A 20,576-nucleotide genomic window follows, 5' to 3' on the forward strand; every position below is an offset into this window, starting at 1 on the left:
TAAAGTTGCTTTGTGCATTTCTGCTGGTAAGGCAGGTCCTTTATATCTCTCATTTCTTCTTGGGATCATTTACTTGATATTAATTCATGATGTAGAAGATCACTTTTTGGGTTTTTTTCCCCTTTTTCAGACGACAAATAGATCCAGAGTTTGCAGATATGATAAATGTACAAGAATTTTGCAAAGCAGAAGAGGTTGATGAAGATAGTGTCTATGGTGTATTTGTTTCTTATATTGAAATTTATAATAATTACATATATGATCTGCTGGAAGAAGTGCCATTTGATCCCATAAAACCTAAGTAAGTAGTAAAAAGAACCCTTTCTTAGCTGCTTAATCTTGAGGAAGTCCCTTTACCTCACTGACCCTTAGTTTCCTCAGTTATAAATAGGGAGAATGCTTATTTTTGTTTTCAAAATTGAATAGAATTTGTGTATCATGCATTTGGTCCTCGATGAATCATTTTATTAGTAATTAGATGTGCAGGTGTATTAGGGACCCAGTGGAAGAAAGACCTGACGTTATTTTTTGAAAACTCTTTCTCTGAGCTATATTTTAAGAAGGACCTTAATTGGATAAGGAAGTGTCCCTATAGATGTGCCCTGGGCTACCTTTCAGGAACCTAACATTGAGCTTTGGGTGTTTGTAGCCATTTCAACATCTGTCTTGGTGATCTCTACAGAATGGAGCCTAAAGCTGTTGTCTGTATGGCTAAAACTCACAGACCTTCCCTCACTGATTAATCTGAAGTGACATCCGTGTTGTCATTCTGCCAGAGTTAGACTACTCCCTAGATTTCCTTGAGTCTTGCCCTGCCGGCTAAGACTGAAGAGCAGTTACGACCTGGCATCACAAACAATAAATCTGCTTTTGTGCCAGAGCTAACTCTGGAATCTCATGTCTAATATTAATCTCTCGTTTCTGATTTAATAGTTTTGTTCTTAAGCTAAATGCTTATCTTCAGTGTCCTCTTTATTAGGGCCTCTCAGGACATAAATAATTTGGAGACCTATGTCTTACATACAACTTCTGTGTGTATGTCTAATCTGACATTGTTGGAGAAAGAGTTGGATTTAGAAAACCATTAGACTGAAGGCAGGTGTCAGTATATCTACTCTTACTTACATTAAACAGCGTGCAGACTAATTACTTTCCCATTTGCTTCAAAGTGTCAGTTCAGCATACCCATGTCCTTAAACTTTTGTGATGTCCTTCACTGCTATCAGTCAGTTTCATGTCTGCACATGTGCCAATGTGCCAAGTTTTTGTTTGGATTGTTCTAAATGAGATTATTTTCGAAGGACCCTACTATCTTGGTTTTGTTTAGTTTCATCAAAGGACTGACGTATATGACTTGTAAGCCTTGTAACCTTTCTGGTAACTCCTTGAGTGAACTCACAAGATGCTTACTTGGTGCTGAGTTCAGATTTAATGTTAGGGCAGTATATAACCTGCTGTTTTGAGCTCATTAATGTTGACTGCTTTTCCTAAATACAATTAAGAAATAGCACGTTGGAGGATTTTAAGATACGACTCATGGTGACTGTCACGAGCGGTGCACTGAACGCGCTGCTGTGAGATGGCTGCCCCAGAAACAGTACCTTGTAACCTATACCTTGTTCCTTCGGTAGGTGGAACAGTTGCAGCACGCCCATGAGGAACGCAGACTTTGTGTACGTGGTTGCTGACTCTTTTCTTAAGTAGAAGGGTGCAGTCATACTAGTGTTTGGCATCTGTGGCGTGTTTGCATGTAGGTAGTTTTTCATTGGCAGTGGGCTCTTTGCTACCTGTAAGCCCTTCCTTGCTTCCTGAAAAATCTGCCATTTGTTGGATGATGGTGTCTGGTAAATGTTTCTGTCCCCACCATTCCTAAGACCTGGCCAAACAGGCAGCACCCTTTCCCACCCTTGTCTCACCATCTTACATCCTTGTCTTACAAGACTAAAACCTGACCAGCCACTCCGGAAGGATTGCCACCCCTCGTATTTACCAACTCTTTCTGACTTTGTGTTGCTGACCCTGAGGTCAGAACCAGCTCTCTGTATCTTTTAAAAGTAGGAAAATGCTAGATTTTGATGCTAAACTTGTGCATGTGGTGTTGCTATAATACTACTTGATATGTAATTGTTTAGTAAGTGTTGTTTCAAAGCAAAGTACATGCTTGTAACTAATCTTGACTATGTATCCTTAAAGTTATCTGTTTAATATTTTTCTGGGTTCTTGCTTGGGCTTATTGTCATAACAATGGATGTCATGTTGCCTGGCATTTTAGTCCTCGTCTTAAACTGAGACAGTAATAACTCATAATTTAGGAAACTTACAGTTTTTTCTTCCCCATAGACCTCCACAATCTAAAGTGCTTCGTGAAGATAAGAATCATAACATGTATGTTGCAGGATGTACAGAAGTGGAAGTGAAATCTATTGAGGAGGCTTTTGACGTTTTCTGGAGAGGTTAGCACTAAAATTAGAAAACTGTAAAACAGTAAATATGTTTGGCCAGCAGTACTTTTCGGTTCAGTAGGAAGCGTGTATAATGAAACGGCTGAGTGCAGTTTTGACCAATGATTGTTTTTCTGCTGTTACAGGCCAGAAAAAGAGGCGCATTGCTAATACACATTTGAATCGTGAGTCCAGCCGGTCCCACAGCGTGTTCAACATTAAGTTAGTTCAAGCTCCACTGGATGCAACTGGAGACAATGTCTTACAGGTAAGTTGTAGTGTGTGGAGCTTTTATTTTTCTAACTGAATCCTGAATTTTTGGAATTGGAATTAAATCAGGGAGGTTTCATCGCAACGAAGATTTCTCTAGAACACTGATTTTCAACCAGTGTGGCACAAGAATTTTTCAAACATGCAATAACTGACCAGTCAAGGGCACTGACCTCTTTTCCCTTAGACTGTCAAACAAAAAAAAATGACAACACGACGATAGCTGTCAGTGTGAACGAATCAAAGTCGTACCTATTTTTTTGTCAGCTTTAGTCGTTCCATTAGACATGTAGTTCTGGGAAACTGGCTACTGAATCTTAGAACCTGGATTTTTGCTGTGGAAAAGGTTTACAGATCTTCATAAATCTCTTTAATAGAGGAGGTAAAATAAGAAAAATGTGTAATTTATTGTTTTATCTCTGAAGGCTCATTTTGAATGTGGAAATTCGGTTAATGGTTTTAAAAAGTCAGCAATTAACGTGCCAGGCAGGTACAGTGTAGGAGATGGCCAGTTCTAAACTGCTTGCTTGGCTGATAGGCCAGCAGTGCCCCCCCCCCCCCGCCCCCGCTCCCCCCGCCCCCCCCCCCCCCCCCCCGCCCCCGGCTCCATACCAGTCTGTTTCTCACTGTTTATTGCGGGTCCTGTCACGTTAAAAGTCTGACATCAATTAGGAACCACATTTGAGCCCAAATATAAATGATTTAATAACTTTAAACTATTCAAGTATAATTCCATTCAAAATGTATTATGAAGCTGGTATCATGAAGGGTTCCAGATGGCAGGAGGAGATGGTAGGGCACGGTACTAAAGACCTCCAGGATTCGAATTCTGATACCTATTAATTTACTAGCTGTCTGACCTAACTGCAATGAACTCCTCATGATGTTGAGAGGATTAAAGGAGGTGGTACGTGGAAAGTTCTTAGTCCCGTGTTTGGCTTATAGTCAGCACTTAGTAAATGTTAGCTAGAAAATGCTTTAAGTCCCTTTCTCCCTGGCCATCTTATTGGCTGCTCTTAGTTGGGGGCCTTCCCGCATCTAAGGCCGGAAGATGGTGGCCGCAAAGAAGACAAAAATGTCCCTGGAGTCAATCAGCTGTAGGCTCCAGCCAGCCCTGAGCAAATGGAAATGGAGTGCTGTGCCGTGTCAGCCAGGGCTGGCGTCATCGATCCGGGGGATTCTATACCAGTAGAAGCATATCAGAGCAAGCTGAGGAGAAGTAAATCATGCAAAGAGCTTGGTTTAAAAATAGAAAGGAAGGGAGGGGAAGGGAAAATGCTTATAAGTCAAGCTTCCATGTACACTTAATTTCCTTTGAATCACATCTAACATTACAGTATCAGTTATATACCTCTTGACTTTCATTTCTCATAAAAATTATTAGCATATTATGAAATTATTAGATTGTAAAATTATTAAATATTTGATTATGGAACATTCTAGAATAGCCTTGTCCTAGACTCAGTATTTAGCAGATACCTTTGGAGCTCCTGCAGAGTGCTAGGCACTGTGCAAGGTGCTGGAGATAAAGTCATGGAAAGGCAGGGTCTCTGCACTCAGTGGAACTTCCAGCCAAATGCAGAAGACCAGACAATGGGCAAGTAGTCATTAATGTCTTGAGTATATTTATCATATGCCTTCAGCAAACTTTTCACCAAAAACTTGTATCCTTTGCCTCTACCAATACATTTTGTATTGTGCAAATATTATATCCATAATACAACAATTTGTTAATTTGAATATATTTAAAGAACATTGTGAACTAGTTGTAACTCGTGTCATATTATTGGCATTATGATCTTCCCTTCAGGAAAAAGAACAAATCACTATAAGCCAGTTGTCCCTGGTAGACCTTGCTGGAAGTGAAAGAACTAACCGGACAAAAGCAGAGGGGAACAGATTACGTGAAGCTGGTGAGTAAAGCACAGTACTTCTCTATTGCTACAACTCTTAAAAGCTTGCAGTGCTAGTGTATCATCTGCTTACTGATAGAAGGTTTAAGCATAATTGTCCTCAATTTCATAATTTACAGGCTGAGTTTAGTGGTTAATGCTGTTACTTTAGTTATGCTGGTTTGGTATCTATGACAATACACTGATTTCTTCAAGAGCAGGGAAAAGTAAAATAAGTAAAAATTCATATTGAAAGGATCTACTCTTATCTATTGCTGGTATTGTCAGTACTGGGTCCTTAAAAATGCAGTTATTTAACAGTTACTCCAGCATTCATATTAGTAAAAATTGGCTTCTACAGGTGGGAAAAAAATCTTTGAACACAAAACCCGACTAAAAGGAGATCTGTGATTTGTTTTTTTATTTAATCTTTCATTTTGTGTAGCAGTTCAAGTTATGTTTTATGTTAATAACATTTATGGAGTATCTACTGTGTGCCGGGAATTACATCAGATATAAAGGACGGAGCCCTACCCTAGAGAGCTCAGCCTAGTGCAGGAGGTAGGCGATAATGAGACTGTTTCAGTAGGTGATGGGAGTGAGCACAGGGTACTATGGGAGTACAGAGTAGAATTGCCTCATCCTACCCGAGGAGGGGTGGGGAGGGGGGACTGGAGGAAGGATTCATGGAGTTGACACTTAAATGGAGTAGTGAGCTCCATGAAGAAGGGTGGGGTTAAAGGCATCATCCCTGGCAGCCACTTGTAAACAGACCAGTCCTGAGAGAATGTGGCAGGGTCAAGGCAGCTGAAGTGGGAGGCAAAACTGTGACAGAGTCAGGAGAGCAAGGTCATGGAGGCCCTCGGCCGTTATTAAAATACCTGAATTTTATCTTGAGGGAATAATGATGGCTACCAATTATTAAGGGACTATTGTGTTTATAGTGTTTCTACTATATATAGGCTTGGTTTCTTTTTTTATTGATTTTTTTTTTTTTTTTTTTTGAGAGAGAGAGAGATACACATCGATTTCTTGTTCCACTTATTTATGCATTTATTGGTTGATCTCGTACCTGCCCTGACCAGGAATTGAACCCACAACCTTAGTGTATCAGGACGACACTCTAACCAATTAAGCTCTCTGACCAGGGCATGGGCTTGATTTCTCGATTCTGACTTTTCAGGATTGTATCAATGCCATTTTTCAGATAAGGAAATGGATTAGAAGTCATTTTCCCAAGGTCGAACTCTCAAAACTTGTGTCTTACTACCATTATACAGCCTCCCCATAAAGTCATAAAGTTGATGAAGGATTGGTCTTTTAGAAAGATTGTTTTCCCAGTATAGAGAATTAATTTACCAGGGGCAAGTCTAGAGATGAAAAGCAGTTAGGAGCCTTTTACTAGTATGACTGGGAGGCAAAAGTCAGACAAAACTGAGAGCTAGTTAGGAAGTAGGTCCACCTGGATGTGGGGAGTAAGGAAGAGGAGGAAGATCTTGACTGAGGAAAAGCAGTGTGAGGTGCAGGTATGGCAGTTACTGAATTTTGTGTTGGGTGTGCTCAAATTTTTCAAGTGGAAGTGCCTAGTAATTGACTGCAGAGGTACACGGATTTGGAAGGCAAGAGATTTGACTCGATTGAGGTTTATAAGTTTAAGTTTTGCCAAGAGAGAAATGATAGAGGTAATGGGGGAGGTAAGATTATTCAGGAAGAACAGATAGGAACAAGCTGAGGGCAGAGCCTTGAACAAGTCCTTGGTGATTAATTCAGAGAGCCTGGGAAGGAGTGAGACAGTGACTTACAGGATTATGAAATGACTGAAATGTACACACACGTTCCCTATGTGTATACGGTAGCCCCCCCATCTGCCGTTTGTTTTCCATGGTTTCAGTTACCTGCAGTCAACTGTAGTCTGAAAATATTAAATGGAAAATTCTAGAAATAATTTGTAACTTACAACTTTGCACCATTCTGAGTGGCGTGAAATCTTGTGATGTCCCACCTGTGACCTGTCCACGTTGTACATGCTGTCCACCCGCTAGTCACTTAGTGGCCACCTCAGTTGTAAGATCGACTATCCTGGTATCACGGTGCTGTGTTCAAGAGTCCCTTACTTTACTTAACAGTGCCATAGTCACATAATTTTTATTACAGTATATTTTATCAGTTATTGTTATTCATTTCTTACTGTGCATAATTTATTAATTAAGCTTTACCATAGATATGTATGTGCAGGAAAAACAGTATATACAGGGTTTGGTACTGTCCATGGTATCAGACATCCCCTGGGGACCTTGGAACACCCCCCTCATGGATGAGGGGGGCTACAGTACGACCAGATAGGGCATCTGTAATTCACATCACCAGAGGAAGGATTCGTCTTGTTGGGAAAAGAGGTGTGGTTGGACTGGGAAGGGAGTAGAAACCTGAGGGTTCGGATTCTTAGTGTGGGGAAACAGAAAGGACCGTCATTGTTGATATGGATGCGGAACAGGTGTGACAAGTTAGGGAGCGAGAACTAGAAGAAGATTGTGGTTGGTGCATGTGACAGCCTCGAGGTTCCAGAGATGGTGCGGTTCTGGGTGACACAGTTCAGGGCTTGGCCTTGCGTGCAGCGCACTGGTACGGAAAGGAAGGTTTGCTGGAACGGGGGCCGGGGCCCTCTGACGGCACGTTAGAGTGGCCCTTCTCACGAATACCGAAATGGCCCAGGAGCTGGCAGGTAGGAGGAACATTTGCAGGCAGCAGCAAGGAATTAGGAAAATGTTGCTGGCCACCCTCTATTCACCATCCTCGTGTAATGTCAGGCTTTAGAAAAATGCTTGCTTTTCTAAAAAAAAACAAAAAACAAAAACAAGCAACTTTTACTCAGAAAGACCCCAGGGCTACAGGGGGAAGCATTATCCTTATGGGAAAATACAGGTAAGGTGGCAGGGCCTTGTGCCATGGTGCAGGGTGAAGCCTGTGGACCATTCCCAGAATGTATTTCTGAATGTATGACATAAAATACATAGGATTAGAAAGGAACCCAATTAGATTGAGATATATTTTTTAAAGTGTTCTTATAACATTTGACATACAGTAATTTATGTGCTGCTTTCTGACATCTTAAATAAAAACCCACCAGCAGATCTAATAACTACGTAATTTCAAAGTAGCAATAAATATAAATATCTTGAGATTAACAATAAACTGCTATAAAAACAAAGATACAGTTTATTTCCCATCCAAGTATGCAGACTCACTGGAGAGAACCCATGGACATGGACACCTGGCCGCTAGGGAGAGTGTTCAATGGATCGTTCTGTGAGAGGTTTGAGGGGTTAGGGAACTCCATTAACAAGACGGGTTCCTGAGAGCACTGTGAAAGAAGAGAGGACATTAGGGGTTGGGGTCTAGGAAGATAAATCATCAGTCATGGAATATTACGGGGAAACAGGTGAGCCATGTGTTTTGAGAGGTGGTCAAGGATGAAAGCATGGTAGAATTAGCCAACCTCAATCAAAGTTCCAAAATGAACACATTGTTACATACTTTTGGGGTCTACGCAGGTGAGATCTCCCGCATTATTGGATGCTTGATTGATCTGTCGGACTTGCCTTGCTTCAGAAATCCAAACGAGAGTGGTGACAAGTAACAAGTATGCCACCTGAGAAGTGCTTGCTACTTTAGATGGAGAGGGGACCAGCGTTAGCTGGACCCTCAGACACTGCCTGCTAGAAACAGGAGCCTCTCTGGGTGCAGGAGAGATTTCAGTGTTGATGGAGCCAACTCGTAGCCTGGAATGATCATGCTTCAGAGATAACATTTTATATGAGGATATTAAACATCTGCATCTAATATACTCTTCCACACAATTTAAGATTTGGAAGAACTTAATGGGTCATGAAGTGTAATGTTGCATTTAGTGGAGAGTCCTTTTGACAGAACCCCTGAAGGATGGTATTTACTGCGGTTTTCAGACTATAAGACACATCTAGGTTTTAGAGGAGGAAAGTAGGGATTAAAAAACCCCTCTCTACCGCTTGCCCCCTGCCCCGCAAGCCAGGTAAGCTACATTTGGACTCTCAGACGCACCCCCCTTTTCCCAAATTGGGGGTGGGGGTGCGTCTTATAGTCTGAAAAATACAGTAACTCTCCTGACACAACGCTATTAGAATACTTGGGAAATACTGCCAGGCCCTGCATGGACAGCTCTTTGACCTGAGGCACCAAAATCTGTAATTTCCCTCTAATACTTCTGTGCAGCAGGGATCTTATAGACAAACAGACCACTCCCTACCTTCTCTTGTTCTCAGATGTCTTCTGTGTGTATTTTTCTGTCAGGTAACATCAACCAGTCACTAATGACGCTAAGAACGTGTATGGAAGTCCTGAGAGAGAACCAAATGTATGGAACTAACAAGGTAAGCAACAGTCTCCCATTTGTATAGTTTTATTTGTCTGCCTTTTTTTGCCTTAGGTATTTATTTGGATTTGAATGTTTTTCTAGATGGTTCCATATCGAGATTCAAAATTAACCCATCTGTTCAAGAACTACTTTGATGGGGAAGGAAAAGTACGTATGATCGTGTGTGTGAATCCAAAGGCTGAAGATTATGAAGAAAGCTTGGTAATCTTAATATATTTATTCTGTACGGTCTCAGAGTTTCTGCAGAGAACACAACTACAGTGGTATGAAGAATGACATTTTGAATACTTTAAAAATTGATGCAGCACCATCAGTTACAGAAATTAGCCATTTAATATTGTTTCATTTAGTAATTTGAGGAATTGGATATATTTATTTGTGAAAACACACACGTAGAACAACTCCATTTGTTTTGTATCTTAGCAAGTCATGAGATTTGCAGAAGTGACCCAAGAAGTGGAAGTAGCAAGACCAGCAGACAAGGCAATGTGTGGGTTAACACCTGGACGGCGATACAGGCACCACACCCGGGCAGGTCCGGTTGGAGATGGTATGGTGTGGGGTTGGATGGTTCACCCACTGAGTAGTCTGTGTCTCTCTCCAATCTGTTTCACGTAGGAGAACTGTTTACTTCCCTTCCCCTCAAGAACCAAGTGCAGAAAGAAATCTGAACCAATGTACAAATGATATTGCTTTTGTTATATATGATAACTCATTTTTTCACAGCTAATTTTTTTAAACATTTTATTTATTTTTAGAGAGGGGAAGGGAGGGAAAAAGAGAGGGAAAGAACATCAATTGGTTGCCTCTCATACGTGCCCTGACCAGGGACCAAACCCGCAACCCAGTCATGTGCCTTGACAGGGAATGGAGCGGGTGACCTTAAGCTTTGTGGAATGACACCCAACCTACTGAGCCACACCAGCCAGGGCACAGCTAATTTTTGAAGAAGTGTGATCGCGACAGCTCACGAAAGCACACGGTTAATTGGACTGGAGCTCTAATCACAGTGTTAAACTTGTTTAAATAAGCTCTCTCTCTCCTAAGTAACTTTTTATAATTTTTTATAATTCAATACAGAACTGCTGGTTACAGAGGTGGTTTTACAGAGTTTTCCACCGTTGCCATCCTGCGAAATTTTGGACATCAATGATGAGCAGACTCTCCCTAGGCTTATTGAAGCCTTAGAGAAACGCCATCAGCTACGACAAATGATGATTGATGAGTTCAACAAACAATGTAAGGGCATTTTAACTCCAGGAATTTGCAACACATCTGAGCTCTGTGGTGGGATGGACCCTTAAGGGTTATTTTGTCTCTGTTCTTTGTAAGGGCTCGAGGCATTGTTTCATGAGTCTGACAGGAATTTTTCCCACAGGTCTTTTTTCTTAAATTAACAGCGATGTACACAAAGGAATCATAGCTACCTTGTCGTTCCTACTAGTTAATTATTTGCAAGGCACTTCACGTACATTATATCTTAATAACAGTACCTTTCAGCAAATTATTCAATCCTCTATTTCTTAGTTTCCCTGTCTGCAAAATGGGTGGGAAAATTGTAAATGTTTCCGCCTCTGAGGGTGTTGTGAGATAATGTATGAGAATCATGTAGAAGAGTGAGCGGCCTGGTACATAGTTTGTGCTCAGTGAATGTATCTGCTATGTTGAGCATCATCATCAGTTCATTTTAATCTTCACAAGAAAAGGTGTGAGATAAGTGGTACTTCAATTCCCATTTTGAAATGAGGAAATGTGCTTGGAAAAATAACTTGCCCAAGTCACATATCCATAAGTGGTACACTAGGGATTCAACTTGGATCTAACTTCCTGAAATGAATCTACTGTTATTTTTGGTTTTGTATTTGTTCTGAAGCAAATTATTTACCGCAAGTGCTGGGAAGGGAATGCCATAGTGCAAAATGAAAGACTATAGTATTGGCTAATAAAAGTTTATTGCATCGGCTATTTGGAATTGGGGTAAACAAAAACCTGCATGCTTTTGTTTCAGCTGTTACTTTTAAAGCTATGTTGCAAGAATTTGACAGTGGTGCTTTAAATAAAGAAAACTACATTCAAGGAAAACTAAATGAAAAAGAAAAGGTGATCTCAGGACAGAAGTTGGAAATAGAACGGCTGGAGAAAAAAAACAAAACTTTAGAATATAAGGTTGGTTTTGGCATTATTATAATGGCTATTCACTACTCTCCTCTGACTTAGCCCTTGTGCTGTCCTGGCCTGTGAATACCGCTTACTGAGAGTTATCACTTAGTTATTTGTTAATATTCATCCCACCCCCAAAAAGGGGGAAATGTGAGTGAAAAACACAAAAGGGATATTGTACTCTTTAATTTTATAAGTTAGGTATTAGCAGTTGAAGGGAATGTTTTCTGGTCCAAACAAGTGAGCTTTCTAGAGGTTAGCTTTGGTTATAGCTTGTTTTTTTATACTTATTATTGGATAACATATGTTTATTCCCTCATTTACAGAGGATCATTGGGGGGGGGATGCTTATTCTAGAGAGAAACTAATTTCAACCAATATAGTGTTCTCTATTTCCAAAATAATCTTAAAAATAAAATTTTAGGCCTGAACTTTAGGGGAAACTTAATTTTTACATTAAATTATTTGTAACTTAGTCTTTCAGTGAAGAACTTGTTTAAAAGTTCTCATTTCTAGGAATGAAGGTAGCAATTCAGATGAAATTTTATAGGAAAATGTTTTCTCCGTGATTTTTTTTTTTTAAGATTTTATTTACTTTTAGAGAGGGGAGGGGAAGGAGAAAAAGAGGGAGAGAAGCATCAGTGTGCAAGAGAAACGTCCATCGGTTGCATCTTGCACACTCCCCAGCTGAGGACCTGGCCTGCAACCCAGGGACATGCCTTGACTGGGAATCAAACCAGCAGCCTTTTGGTTCACAGGCCGGCGCTCAATCCACTGAGCCACACCAGCCAGGGCTCTTGATGATTTTTCTTTCCACAACTATATTTGCATAAAGAGGTTATTTTATAGCTACATGAAATATTTACATACCAAATATTGAACACAATGGTCTGCCTTCCAGATTGAAATTTTAGAGAAAACCACTACTATCTTTGAAGAAGATAAGCGCAATCTGCAACAGGAACTTGAAGCCCAGAGTCAGAAACTTCAGCGACAGTTTTCTGACAAACGGAGACTAGAAGCCAGGTTGCAAGACATGGTGACGGAAACAACTATGAAGTGGGAGAAGGAATGCGTGAGTGTCACTCCTGTAGTGCTTACCGCAGAGACGGGATTTATTTCCAATTGTAGTGTCTCGAGTGACACTACCTGGGTCTGGTCGTGGTGACAGTAGTTGCCAGTGCAGTGCATTCCTTTCTCTGCCCTTGGAATTCATTAGCGGTATGAAGTATCTCTCTCAGGAAGCACTGGAGAACTGTCGTTTTTAGGGAATAGTGTTTTAGTAATCTGATACACTTGTTTGGTGTAATTGAATTAGGATGTATATTGCCATTGATAATCTGTAGGAGCGTCGAGTGGCAGCTAAACAACTGGAGATGCAAAATAAACTCTGGGTGAAAGATGAAAAATTGAAACAACTGAAAGCTATTGTTACTGAACCCAAAACTGAAAAGCCAGAGAGACCCTCTCGGGAGCGGGACCGAGAGAAAGCTGCTCAGAGACCTGTTTCTCCATCGTCGGCGCCTGTAAGTTATGTGTGGTTATGCAGTAATGTAGACCATAACGAAATTTGTGCAGATTAGGTTATTATTTCTATGACAATACATTTTTTTGTTTTATATGACTTACATTTCTCAAACTTCTATTTAATTTTTTAATTTAGTATAAAAACAAATTTAGTATAAAAATGTAGTAATTTGGTACAAATAATTATAATGTGATCTTCATGTGTTAAATTGTAGAAAAGTAATGAATGAGTTGTTTCAGTTTTTCAGTCTTGCTCATTAATTTCTTTTCAATTTTTTTAGCTTTCTGGTAACTATATTGCTCAGATTTCCAACGGCCAGCAACTCATGAGACAGCCGCAGCTACATAGGCGCTCTAACTCTTGCAGCAGCATTTCTGTAGCCTCCTGCATTTCGGAGTGGGAGCAGAAAATTCCTCCGCACAACACACCTCTCAATGTCACATCCATTGCAAGGCATAGGCAGCAGGAGCCAGGACAAAGTAAAACTTGTATCGTGTCAGACAGAAGGCGAGGGGTGTACTGGACTGAAGGCAGGGAGGTGGTTCCTACATTGAGAAATGAGATAGAAATAGAAGAGGATCAATGCCGCAGGGTTAGTGCCAGTATTATTTTAAAGCGCTATAGCAATAGATTTGAATCTTGTGTTTTTGTAACTTGGTTCAAAAAGTTGGACAAAAAGATGGTTAAGCTCCAATGTAAACAAGATCTAATTTTTATGTTAATTTAAAAGATCAAATCACCCCAAAATGAGGTCTAGCTCTTCAGCCAAAACAGCCTAAAAACATTTAGCAAGAGAAATATGCCTAGTGTTCAGCGAACACGGGTCAGGAGGGTACAGGCCAGCGGAATCTGTGCTTTTTAGTTGCATAAGCTAATGAGCATGTGCATGAGAGTGTCTTAGAGCACATCTGCCGAGTTTTTTCTTTTGTTTTTTCCCCCAAGTTAGATTTCTTTGCTGCTTTTGAACTTTTACTTTTAAAGCTGTTTTCCCAACTTTTGAAAAATTTCAAACCCAATGAAAAGTTGAAAGAATGACACAGTGTCATCTTTCCCCCCTTACCTCGATTTACCGTGTTATTTCACATAGATAATGTCAACGTTTTTTCCTTGGACTTTTGCATGTAAGTCAGACTTCCTGACACGAATAAAGGCATCGTCCTGTATAACCACAATCTTCATCACACCTGAGAAAATTAACATCAGCTCTGAGTTAATACCCTCTAACACACAGTTCATGTTTACATTTCCCCAGCTGTCCCAGTAACAGCTCTTCTTTTCTCAGTCCATGGTCCTGTCGCGGGGAGTGCCCTGCACGTGGCCGTTGTCTCTTTCATCTCTTTCAATATAAAATAGTCCCCTCTTTTTGACTTTTCATGACATTGGCCGTTTTTGAAGAGCCCAGGTCAATTGTTCTGTAACTACTGACGCTTTGCATGTCTAATAAATTGCTTTTAATCTGAAGACCTTTATTTCAGCTTATAAGAGCTCTGCCTCATTTAAGGGTGTTTAAACAAATTCACATTTATATTTTCTTCTTAAGGATTAAGGTAAATGTCCTCCCTTGAATCTGAATAAATGAACCAAGTTACTACTGTGAACTTACATTTAGTAAAATCTTAATACCTAACTCTTTAAAAATTTTTCTTCTAAACAAATTAATGTTATAGTAACTATTTGCTTTAGATTTTTTTGTATAATTCAGAGTACAGAATATTTTCATTCGGGTGGCCTGCATTCTCCAGGTATATACCAAGGCAACAGAGAATTGAAAGTCTCTTAAGTTATACGTACTTTGCAGATACTGCTTTAAACCTTTGCAGGGAGCAAATTATGGTGACTGGTCTTTCTGATCAACTCTTGTAAATCCCCTTTATTTCATGAAAGCTTATAGACAAAACTATTCAAGGCTCGCTTCTGCCTGGTCAACATTAATTTAATACCTAATTTGGCTAAGGAGATATTTTAAGAGGATTTACTAGAGATCCTTGAACTTCTCACTTGAAATCAAAATCTCTAAGAAGTGCAGCAGAAAAGTTTAGGCTAGTATCTATGCATCTAGCTTTGTTGATGAAAAATTATGGTCAGTGGACTGAAATTATACTTGAAAAAGTTTAAGTATAATTTACTTCTTAAATCATAGTAGATTACAAGGTCTATCATCTTTCCAAAGCTTATTTCAGAATGTATTTATGATTAAGTGTGTTCAAGAAAACTCACTTTTGCTAAATGGTAGATTGTGAGAGCCAAACTGTTTTGTTCAACATTAATTAAGCAATTTTAACCATGGAAAGTTCCCTTGCTGAGAGGCTTGGGCATCTTTAGGGGCAAACTCTGTTGTCCGTGTTTGTTTTTGTTTTGAAGATTTTATTTATTTTTTTAGAGAGAGGGAAAGGAGAGAAATATCAGTTGGTTGCTTCTCATAGCCCCTAACCCATGAGGGATGGAACCCACATGCCAGGCATGTGCCCTGACTGGGAGTCAAACCAGCAGCCTTACACTCTGCGGGATGACGCCCAACCAACCGAGCCACACCAGAAAGGCAATAGTGCCCATGTGTTACACTACCGTGATTTGTCACTGGTGCTTTACTTGTTTTTTCTAGTTATATAGGAAAATGCTTTCAGTTCTCCAGGTATGCATTTTGAAATTGGGGTCTTCGTACTTGACCAACTATGAAGGATTTGGCCTGTGGCGCACTGTTTCATTTGCTTCCAGTTTTACAAACAAACGCGTTTGCAAAATACCAAAGATAACTCATTGCTCCAAACTATTAACTATCTCTTATATGTGAAGTATTTTTTCTTAGGTTGAATGGCATTTGACTAGAAGCAACTAGTTTTTTATTGTATAATAGAGACTGATTTGATACTATATTCTTTATCTGGTTCTTGGAACCATTTATGAAATGTTTCGGAGGGAAAATAGTTGGTATGTTATAGCCATTGTTATATTTGAATTTTTAATGAAATTTAAAATTTTTTAAATTTCAGAAAGTACTCAGAAAGAGTTTATTTACATTCTCTTAATCATTTTATACATAGGATTCTTAATTCTCTTATGTTCTTTAGCATTTTGTACTATACAGCCCAATCAGCTTTTACTTTTTGTCTTTGTATAAGGAGTGTTTTCTCTTTGTTTAGAGGCCTATGAGATGTTTAGGTTTTTATGGATATTATTGAAGTTTTTAACATAGTTGTGGGCCTAATAGATTACCTCACAATGGCAGGCACAAATGTTGGTCGAGAATGCGAAATGAATTGTTTGTCTTAAATACCACCTACATAGGAAGGACTAGCAGCATTACCAGAAATTTTCCTTCCATTCTTTGGTGAAAGGGACGCTCCCTGGTAGAATATATAATATGCAAGCTGGTGTTAAAAGATGTTTGTTGGTTTTGCATTTAAAATCGGAGAGGACATTTAAATGATTTGAATAACATGTTTAGCTTTTGAAAAGGTTCGTGCATTTGTTTTGATATTGTCACCAAGTAATGTAGCCAAACCTGCTGCACTTCTAATATCCCTAAATTAATTCTGGGTTATGCTTCTTTCTTGATTCCTTTTAACTTGATCAGAATGCACCACCACTTCGTCTCCGACACAGACGATCACGCTCTGCAGGAGACAGATGGGTAGATCATAAGCCTGCCTCTAACGTGCAAACTGAAACAGTCATGCAGCCACATGTCCCTCATGCCATCACAGTGTCTGTTCCAAACGAAAAGGCACTAGCTAAGTGTGAGAAGTACATGCTGACCCACCAGGAACTAGCCTCCGATGGGGAGATTGAAACTAAACTAATTAAGGTAAAGACAAATTTACGCAGGGAGAAAAAATGTATACAAAAAGTCAACAAAAAACCATGGCACACGGGCAGTGTCTGCTGGCACATGAATGGGTATTGATATAACCTCTTCGTTAGAGAACGGAAGTAACTGCTCTGGGTGTGAATCTGCTAAACTGCGACCAAATTCGCTTTCTATTCAATGAAGCTTAGATTCTCAGGTTTGTGAGAGGAATTCCAGATTTATTATCTACTTTTAATTGGTGTATATTTAATTTTAACCCCTGCTTAAAAATTCAACCTAAACAAGGAACTGCCTTTACTTTCTGTCAGTTCAAGATAAAAAGTCCACATTAAAATTTGACCTATCAAAATTAGTTAGTATCGAGCTACCCAAATCCCTTTCCCTTCTGTCTGTAGAAAAATTTCCCCTGATGATCATAGAGAGTCTATGAATAATCAAGGGAAGTAAGAGATAAGGCCGGAAAATTTTTTTTCATTTCACATTCAATTTAGAGGATGGTTCTTATTATAACTATAGTTTCAAATAGGACTGTACTGTCATTTGACTGTGGGAGCAGGGAGTGGCACAGCTAGAGAGGAAAGTATAAAAGCCTTAGAACATTTAGAAATTTCTGGCAGATTTCTTGATCCTAAGCATAGTTTTTATATTATAAGTTGAATGAAAAGGAGTATAATTTTCTGCAGTTAATAATGTTACTGATTATATTACATTGGACTTCTTTTCTTTAGTGAGCGATATGTACTTGAGTTTCTAAAGTGTTTTAATAGTACAGACCCAGCAGCCCCAAGCACTATCTAGTTTTGTGGATGAGTTTCCATAAAACAGTAGTCTTAAATTCAATTTGAAATATATGTGTATGTTTATCATTTGGATGCTATCAAAGTGTAATGGCGCTTTTTCTCTTGGCTCTAGGGTGATGTTTATAAAACAAGGGGTGGTGGACAATCTGTTCAGTTTACTGATATTGAGACATTGAAACAAGAATCACCGACTGGGTGAGTGATCATCAAATGTATCTCTTTAGAGGGCTGTCATTTTCTTAGCTGCTCATTCTCAAAGAACAGAATTGCTTGTAAAAGGTATCATTTAGTCTCTGAAGAAGTGTAGTGATATTTCCCTACTTCAAATATGTTTTCTGTTAGATGCGAAAATAATTGTTACATCATGTCTCCCCTTTTTCCACAGTCGAAAACGAAGATCTTCCTCAGCAGCACCTGCCCAACCAGATGGTGCAGAGTCCGAATGGACCGATGTAGAAACAAGGGTAGGGGTAAAAATTAAATATTTGTATGATTAATAAAATCAGGGGTGCCATATTTTAAGTCCCCCTGCTGTTGCTTTTCGTGCTCTTTGAAGTAGCTGAAGTCTGATCTCACATTGCCAGTGCAGCCTGGAGGCCTTTCCTAGCAAACCTGTGAAGGTATTTATTTACATTTCTTCAGGTCTTTGGCTCTAAGCCCCTCTTTTCAGTGTAGACAGCAGGGCCCAAGGCCCAAGAATCAAGTCAGAGAGCATCACTCTAGAACAGCAATTTTCACCTGATATGCCACAAGAATTTTTAAAACATGAGATACTTGACTATTGAGTCAGGGGCACTGCCCTCTTTCCCCTTAGATTGTCACATAAAGCAACGACAACAGCCAACACAACAGTAGCCATCGGTGTGAATGCCCTGTCTTGAGTCATAAATATACCGGCCATAAAATGGAGTTGCATCTTATTGGTCATGCATAATAAGGTTGCATCTGATTGGTTGATTCTTGGTACCAGAAATCCTTATATACAAGTGTAGGCACCTGATTTTTTAAAAGTCACTTTAGAGCAAAAAGGGTAGGTACTTTTTTTTCTTTTTTTGTAAATCAATCAAAATTATACTTTTTGTCAGATTGGCAAAAAATACATTTTTTGGTGTGCTGCAGAATTTTAGTAATTAGTTTATGTGTGCTGTGAGACGGAAGAGGTTGAAAATCACTGCCCTAGAATAACAGGAATTCACATCAAACTGATAGGATTCTGTCAGAAGCAGAACTTTCCGGTGGAACTGTTATTCCTAATGACAGGCTCATATGGACAGAGCATGGGAAGGTGGGGGCTAGGGGGCCAAGCTCTGGCCACTGACTTTCCCAGGAACTCCTTTTCTTCATCTACAATGAGGAAATTTACCCGGATGATATCTAAAGATCATTCCAGATCACAGTCCTTGTGGCCTGTGTCAAATAAACTGCGAGTATCTGGTGTTTTAACAGGTGCCTGTGCTGAACTAGAAAGCGATGTTGGGTTTCACCTTGGTGGACCCTATCTAAACAGAATTGTGTTTTATAGACTGCTGAGAGGAGCTGATCTTTTCCTCTTCTGTCATTTTCCTGTCAGTGCTCTGTGGCTGTAGAGATGAGAGCAGGGTCTCAGCTGGGACCTGGATATCAGCATCATGCACAACCCAAGTGAGTACTGGGTAGTGGGGGCCTTTCTGTGCATGTTTTCCCTCCTCCAGTACTTCCACCACAACCCTTCCTCTCTATTATCCACTTTCTTTTAAGAGGACATAAGTGATTTTTGTTTACCCCATGGAATATCTAGGCCCTACTGGCAGATTGCAATAGGCAGCAGCAGTACTGGGGACCTCAGAAGACTTGGTAAGAACAATTAGAGCTGCAAGAACAGGAGGTGATAGATTATTGGCTCATTCGTGTTCATATTTTGTCAATGCTCAAAGCTTTCAGAGACTGAACTGAGATTACCTATAAGGAGGAGAAGCTGAAGGCTTTAGTTAGGGATGGCAGCTCTTCCTGTAATTCATTCTTTCCTAACTTCCGTCTTGGTCTTAGTTATAGCAATTAAGTGTTCACTAAAGTCCTACAATGCTGGGGTTTTATGGTTGGGAAAGGAATCATACTTTTCCTTCTTGTATTAAACACATACCCAAGAACCTGGCCCATTCCATACTGGTAAAACTTCTTTTCAAGTATCTACTTATATAAGTCCATGTGCCCACTTTTAACACCTGTATTCCTTAGGCAACTTATAAAATCACTGCAGTGGGATAAAGATGGGAAGTCCTGTTTTTTAAATTAAATACTAGATAAGCATACTTTGTAACAGTTATTTGCATTCTCAGAAGGACTTGAACTTTTCCCATGATAAAACCAGGAAATCTCTTAAAGCCCTCCTGGAGATTAAATGCTCTGAATGTGTTATTGATTGCAAAATTCAACACTAAACACTGGCTTTTGCATTTTAGGCGCAAGAAGCCATGAACTGACAGTCTCAGTAATAAAAGAACATTTCCATTGTGTTGGTGATTTCTCCAAAACCATGCCAGAAGGAGTCTTCTACGTCATCTTGTACAAGTCCAGCTTTGCTGAGTATATGCCTTGCCATATTTAATATTAATAGCACAGAAAGACTTCCTTTTCTCATTGCTGTATAAACTTTTTAATCATACTATTTTTTGTATTGCTCTTGTATACTTAAACTAATTCATGCAAGTGTTTGTCTTTGGTGATTAAGAAAGAATATATCTAGATCACATTTTATTTTTTATTGTGACATTTCCAGCTCTTGCCTGAATATTTCTTAAGGTTTTGTAAACAAAACAAATGCTGCTACCGGTTAGCTGCAAAAAATGCACTTTAAGTATTTGACAATTCAAACTTTCAAAATAAAGATGTTAGTGACTGGCCAATACTAAAACCATTTTAGGAAGTTATTTTGAATTTTTATATGTACATATTCACTTTCTGATACTTAGATACGCCAAAAGAACCGAAATAAAAGCACTAAGAAATACACAGTTGTGTAATAGTCATAACATACTCCCAGTGCCTAGCACTGTGCCTTGCATTTAGCTGGCACTCATCTGAGGGATGAATTAAAAAGTGGAATGAATTAAAAGAAAGCACTAGAGGTTTCTCACATTGGGGCTACTTGTTTTAGCATACAAAAAAAATTGCTTTGAAAGGGGGTGTTTCCCCTGCCAAGAACCAGGAATCTTACCCCAACTCACATGCATAACCGGCTGGTATGCCGTGGCCCATGAACAATCCTTGATAACAGTGTTTGACCTGGA

General features: G+C 39.5%; 1 protein-coding gene across 4 annotated transcripts in view; it reads left to right on the forward strand.

The window, feature by feature from the left end:
- The window catches only part of KIF23 (kinesin family member 23), a 28,659-nt gene extending 8,456 nt beyond the window's left edge, over window positions 1-20,203 (forward strand). Inside the window, exons 7-24 of one of the 4 annotated variants that reach the window (XM_045202100.2) lie at window positions 131-301; window positions 1,632-1,673; window positions 2,341-2,453; window positions 2,588-2,709; window positions 4,522-4,624; window positions 8,930-9,009; window positions 9,096-9,215; window positions 9,438-9,564; window positions 10,095-10,253; window positions 11,023-11,180; window positions 12,076-12,249; window positions 12,521-12,700; window positions 12,983-13,294; window positions 16,277-16,507; window positions 17,423-17,505; window positions 17,696-17,774; window positions 18,881-18,951; window positions 19,749-20,203. In XM_045202100.2, the coding sequence (XP_045058035.1) occupies window positions 131-301; window positions 1,632-1,673; window positions 2,341-2,453; window positions 2,588-2,709; window positions 4,522-4,624; window positions 8,930-9,009; window positions 9,096-9,215; window positions 9,438-9,564; window positions 10,095-10,253; window positions 11,023-11,180; window positions 12,076-12,249; window positions 12,521-12,700; window positions 12,983-13,294; window positions 16,277-16,507; window positions 17,423-17,505; window positions 17,696-17,774; window positions 18,881-18,951; window positions 19,749-19,764 (2,341 nt within the window). In that variant the 3' untranslated portion in view covers window positions 19,765-20,203. The remainder of the gene's footprint in view (window positions 1-130; window positions 302-1,631; window positions 1,674-2,340; window positions 2,454-2,587; window positions 2,710-4,521; window positions 4,625-8,929; window positions 9,010-9,095; window positions 9,216-9,437; window positions 9,565-10,094; window positions 10,254-11,022; window positions 11,181-12,075; window positions 12,250-12,520; window positions 12,701-12,982; window positions 13,295-16,276; window positions 16,508-17,422; window positions 17,506-17,695; window positions 17,775-18,880; window positions 18,952-19,748) is intronic. The other 3 variants (XM_045202101.2, XM_045202103.2, XM_045202102.2) reach the window with 3 other exon arrangements.
- Window positions 20,204-20,576: the final 373 nt, after the last annotated feature.

Source organism: Desmodus rotundus, chromosome 7 (assembly GCF_022682495.2).
Source record: "Desmodus rotundus isolate HL8 chromosome 7, HLdesRot8A.1, whole genome shotgun sequence".
In the NCBI taxonomy this organism is placed as follows: Eukaryota; Metazoa; Chordata; class Mammalia; order Chiroptera; family Phyllostomidae; genus Desmodus; species Desmodus rotundus.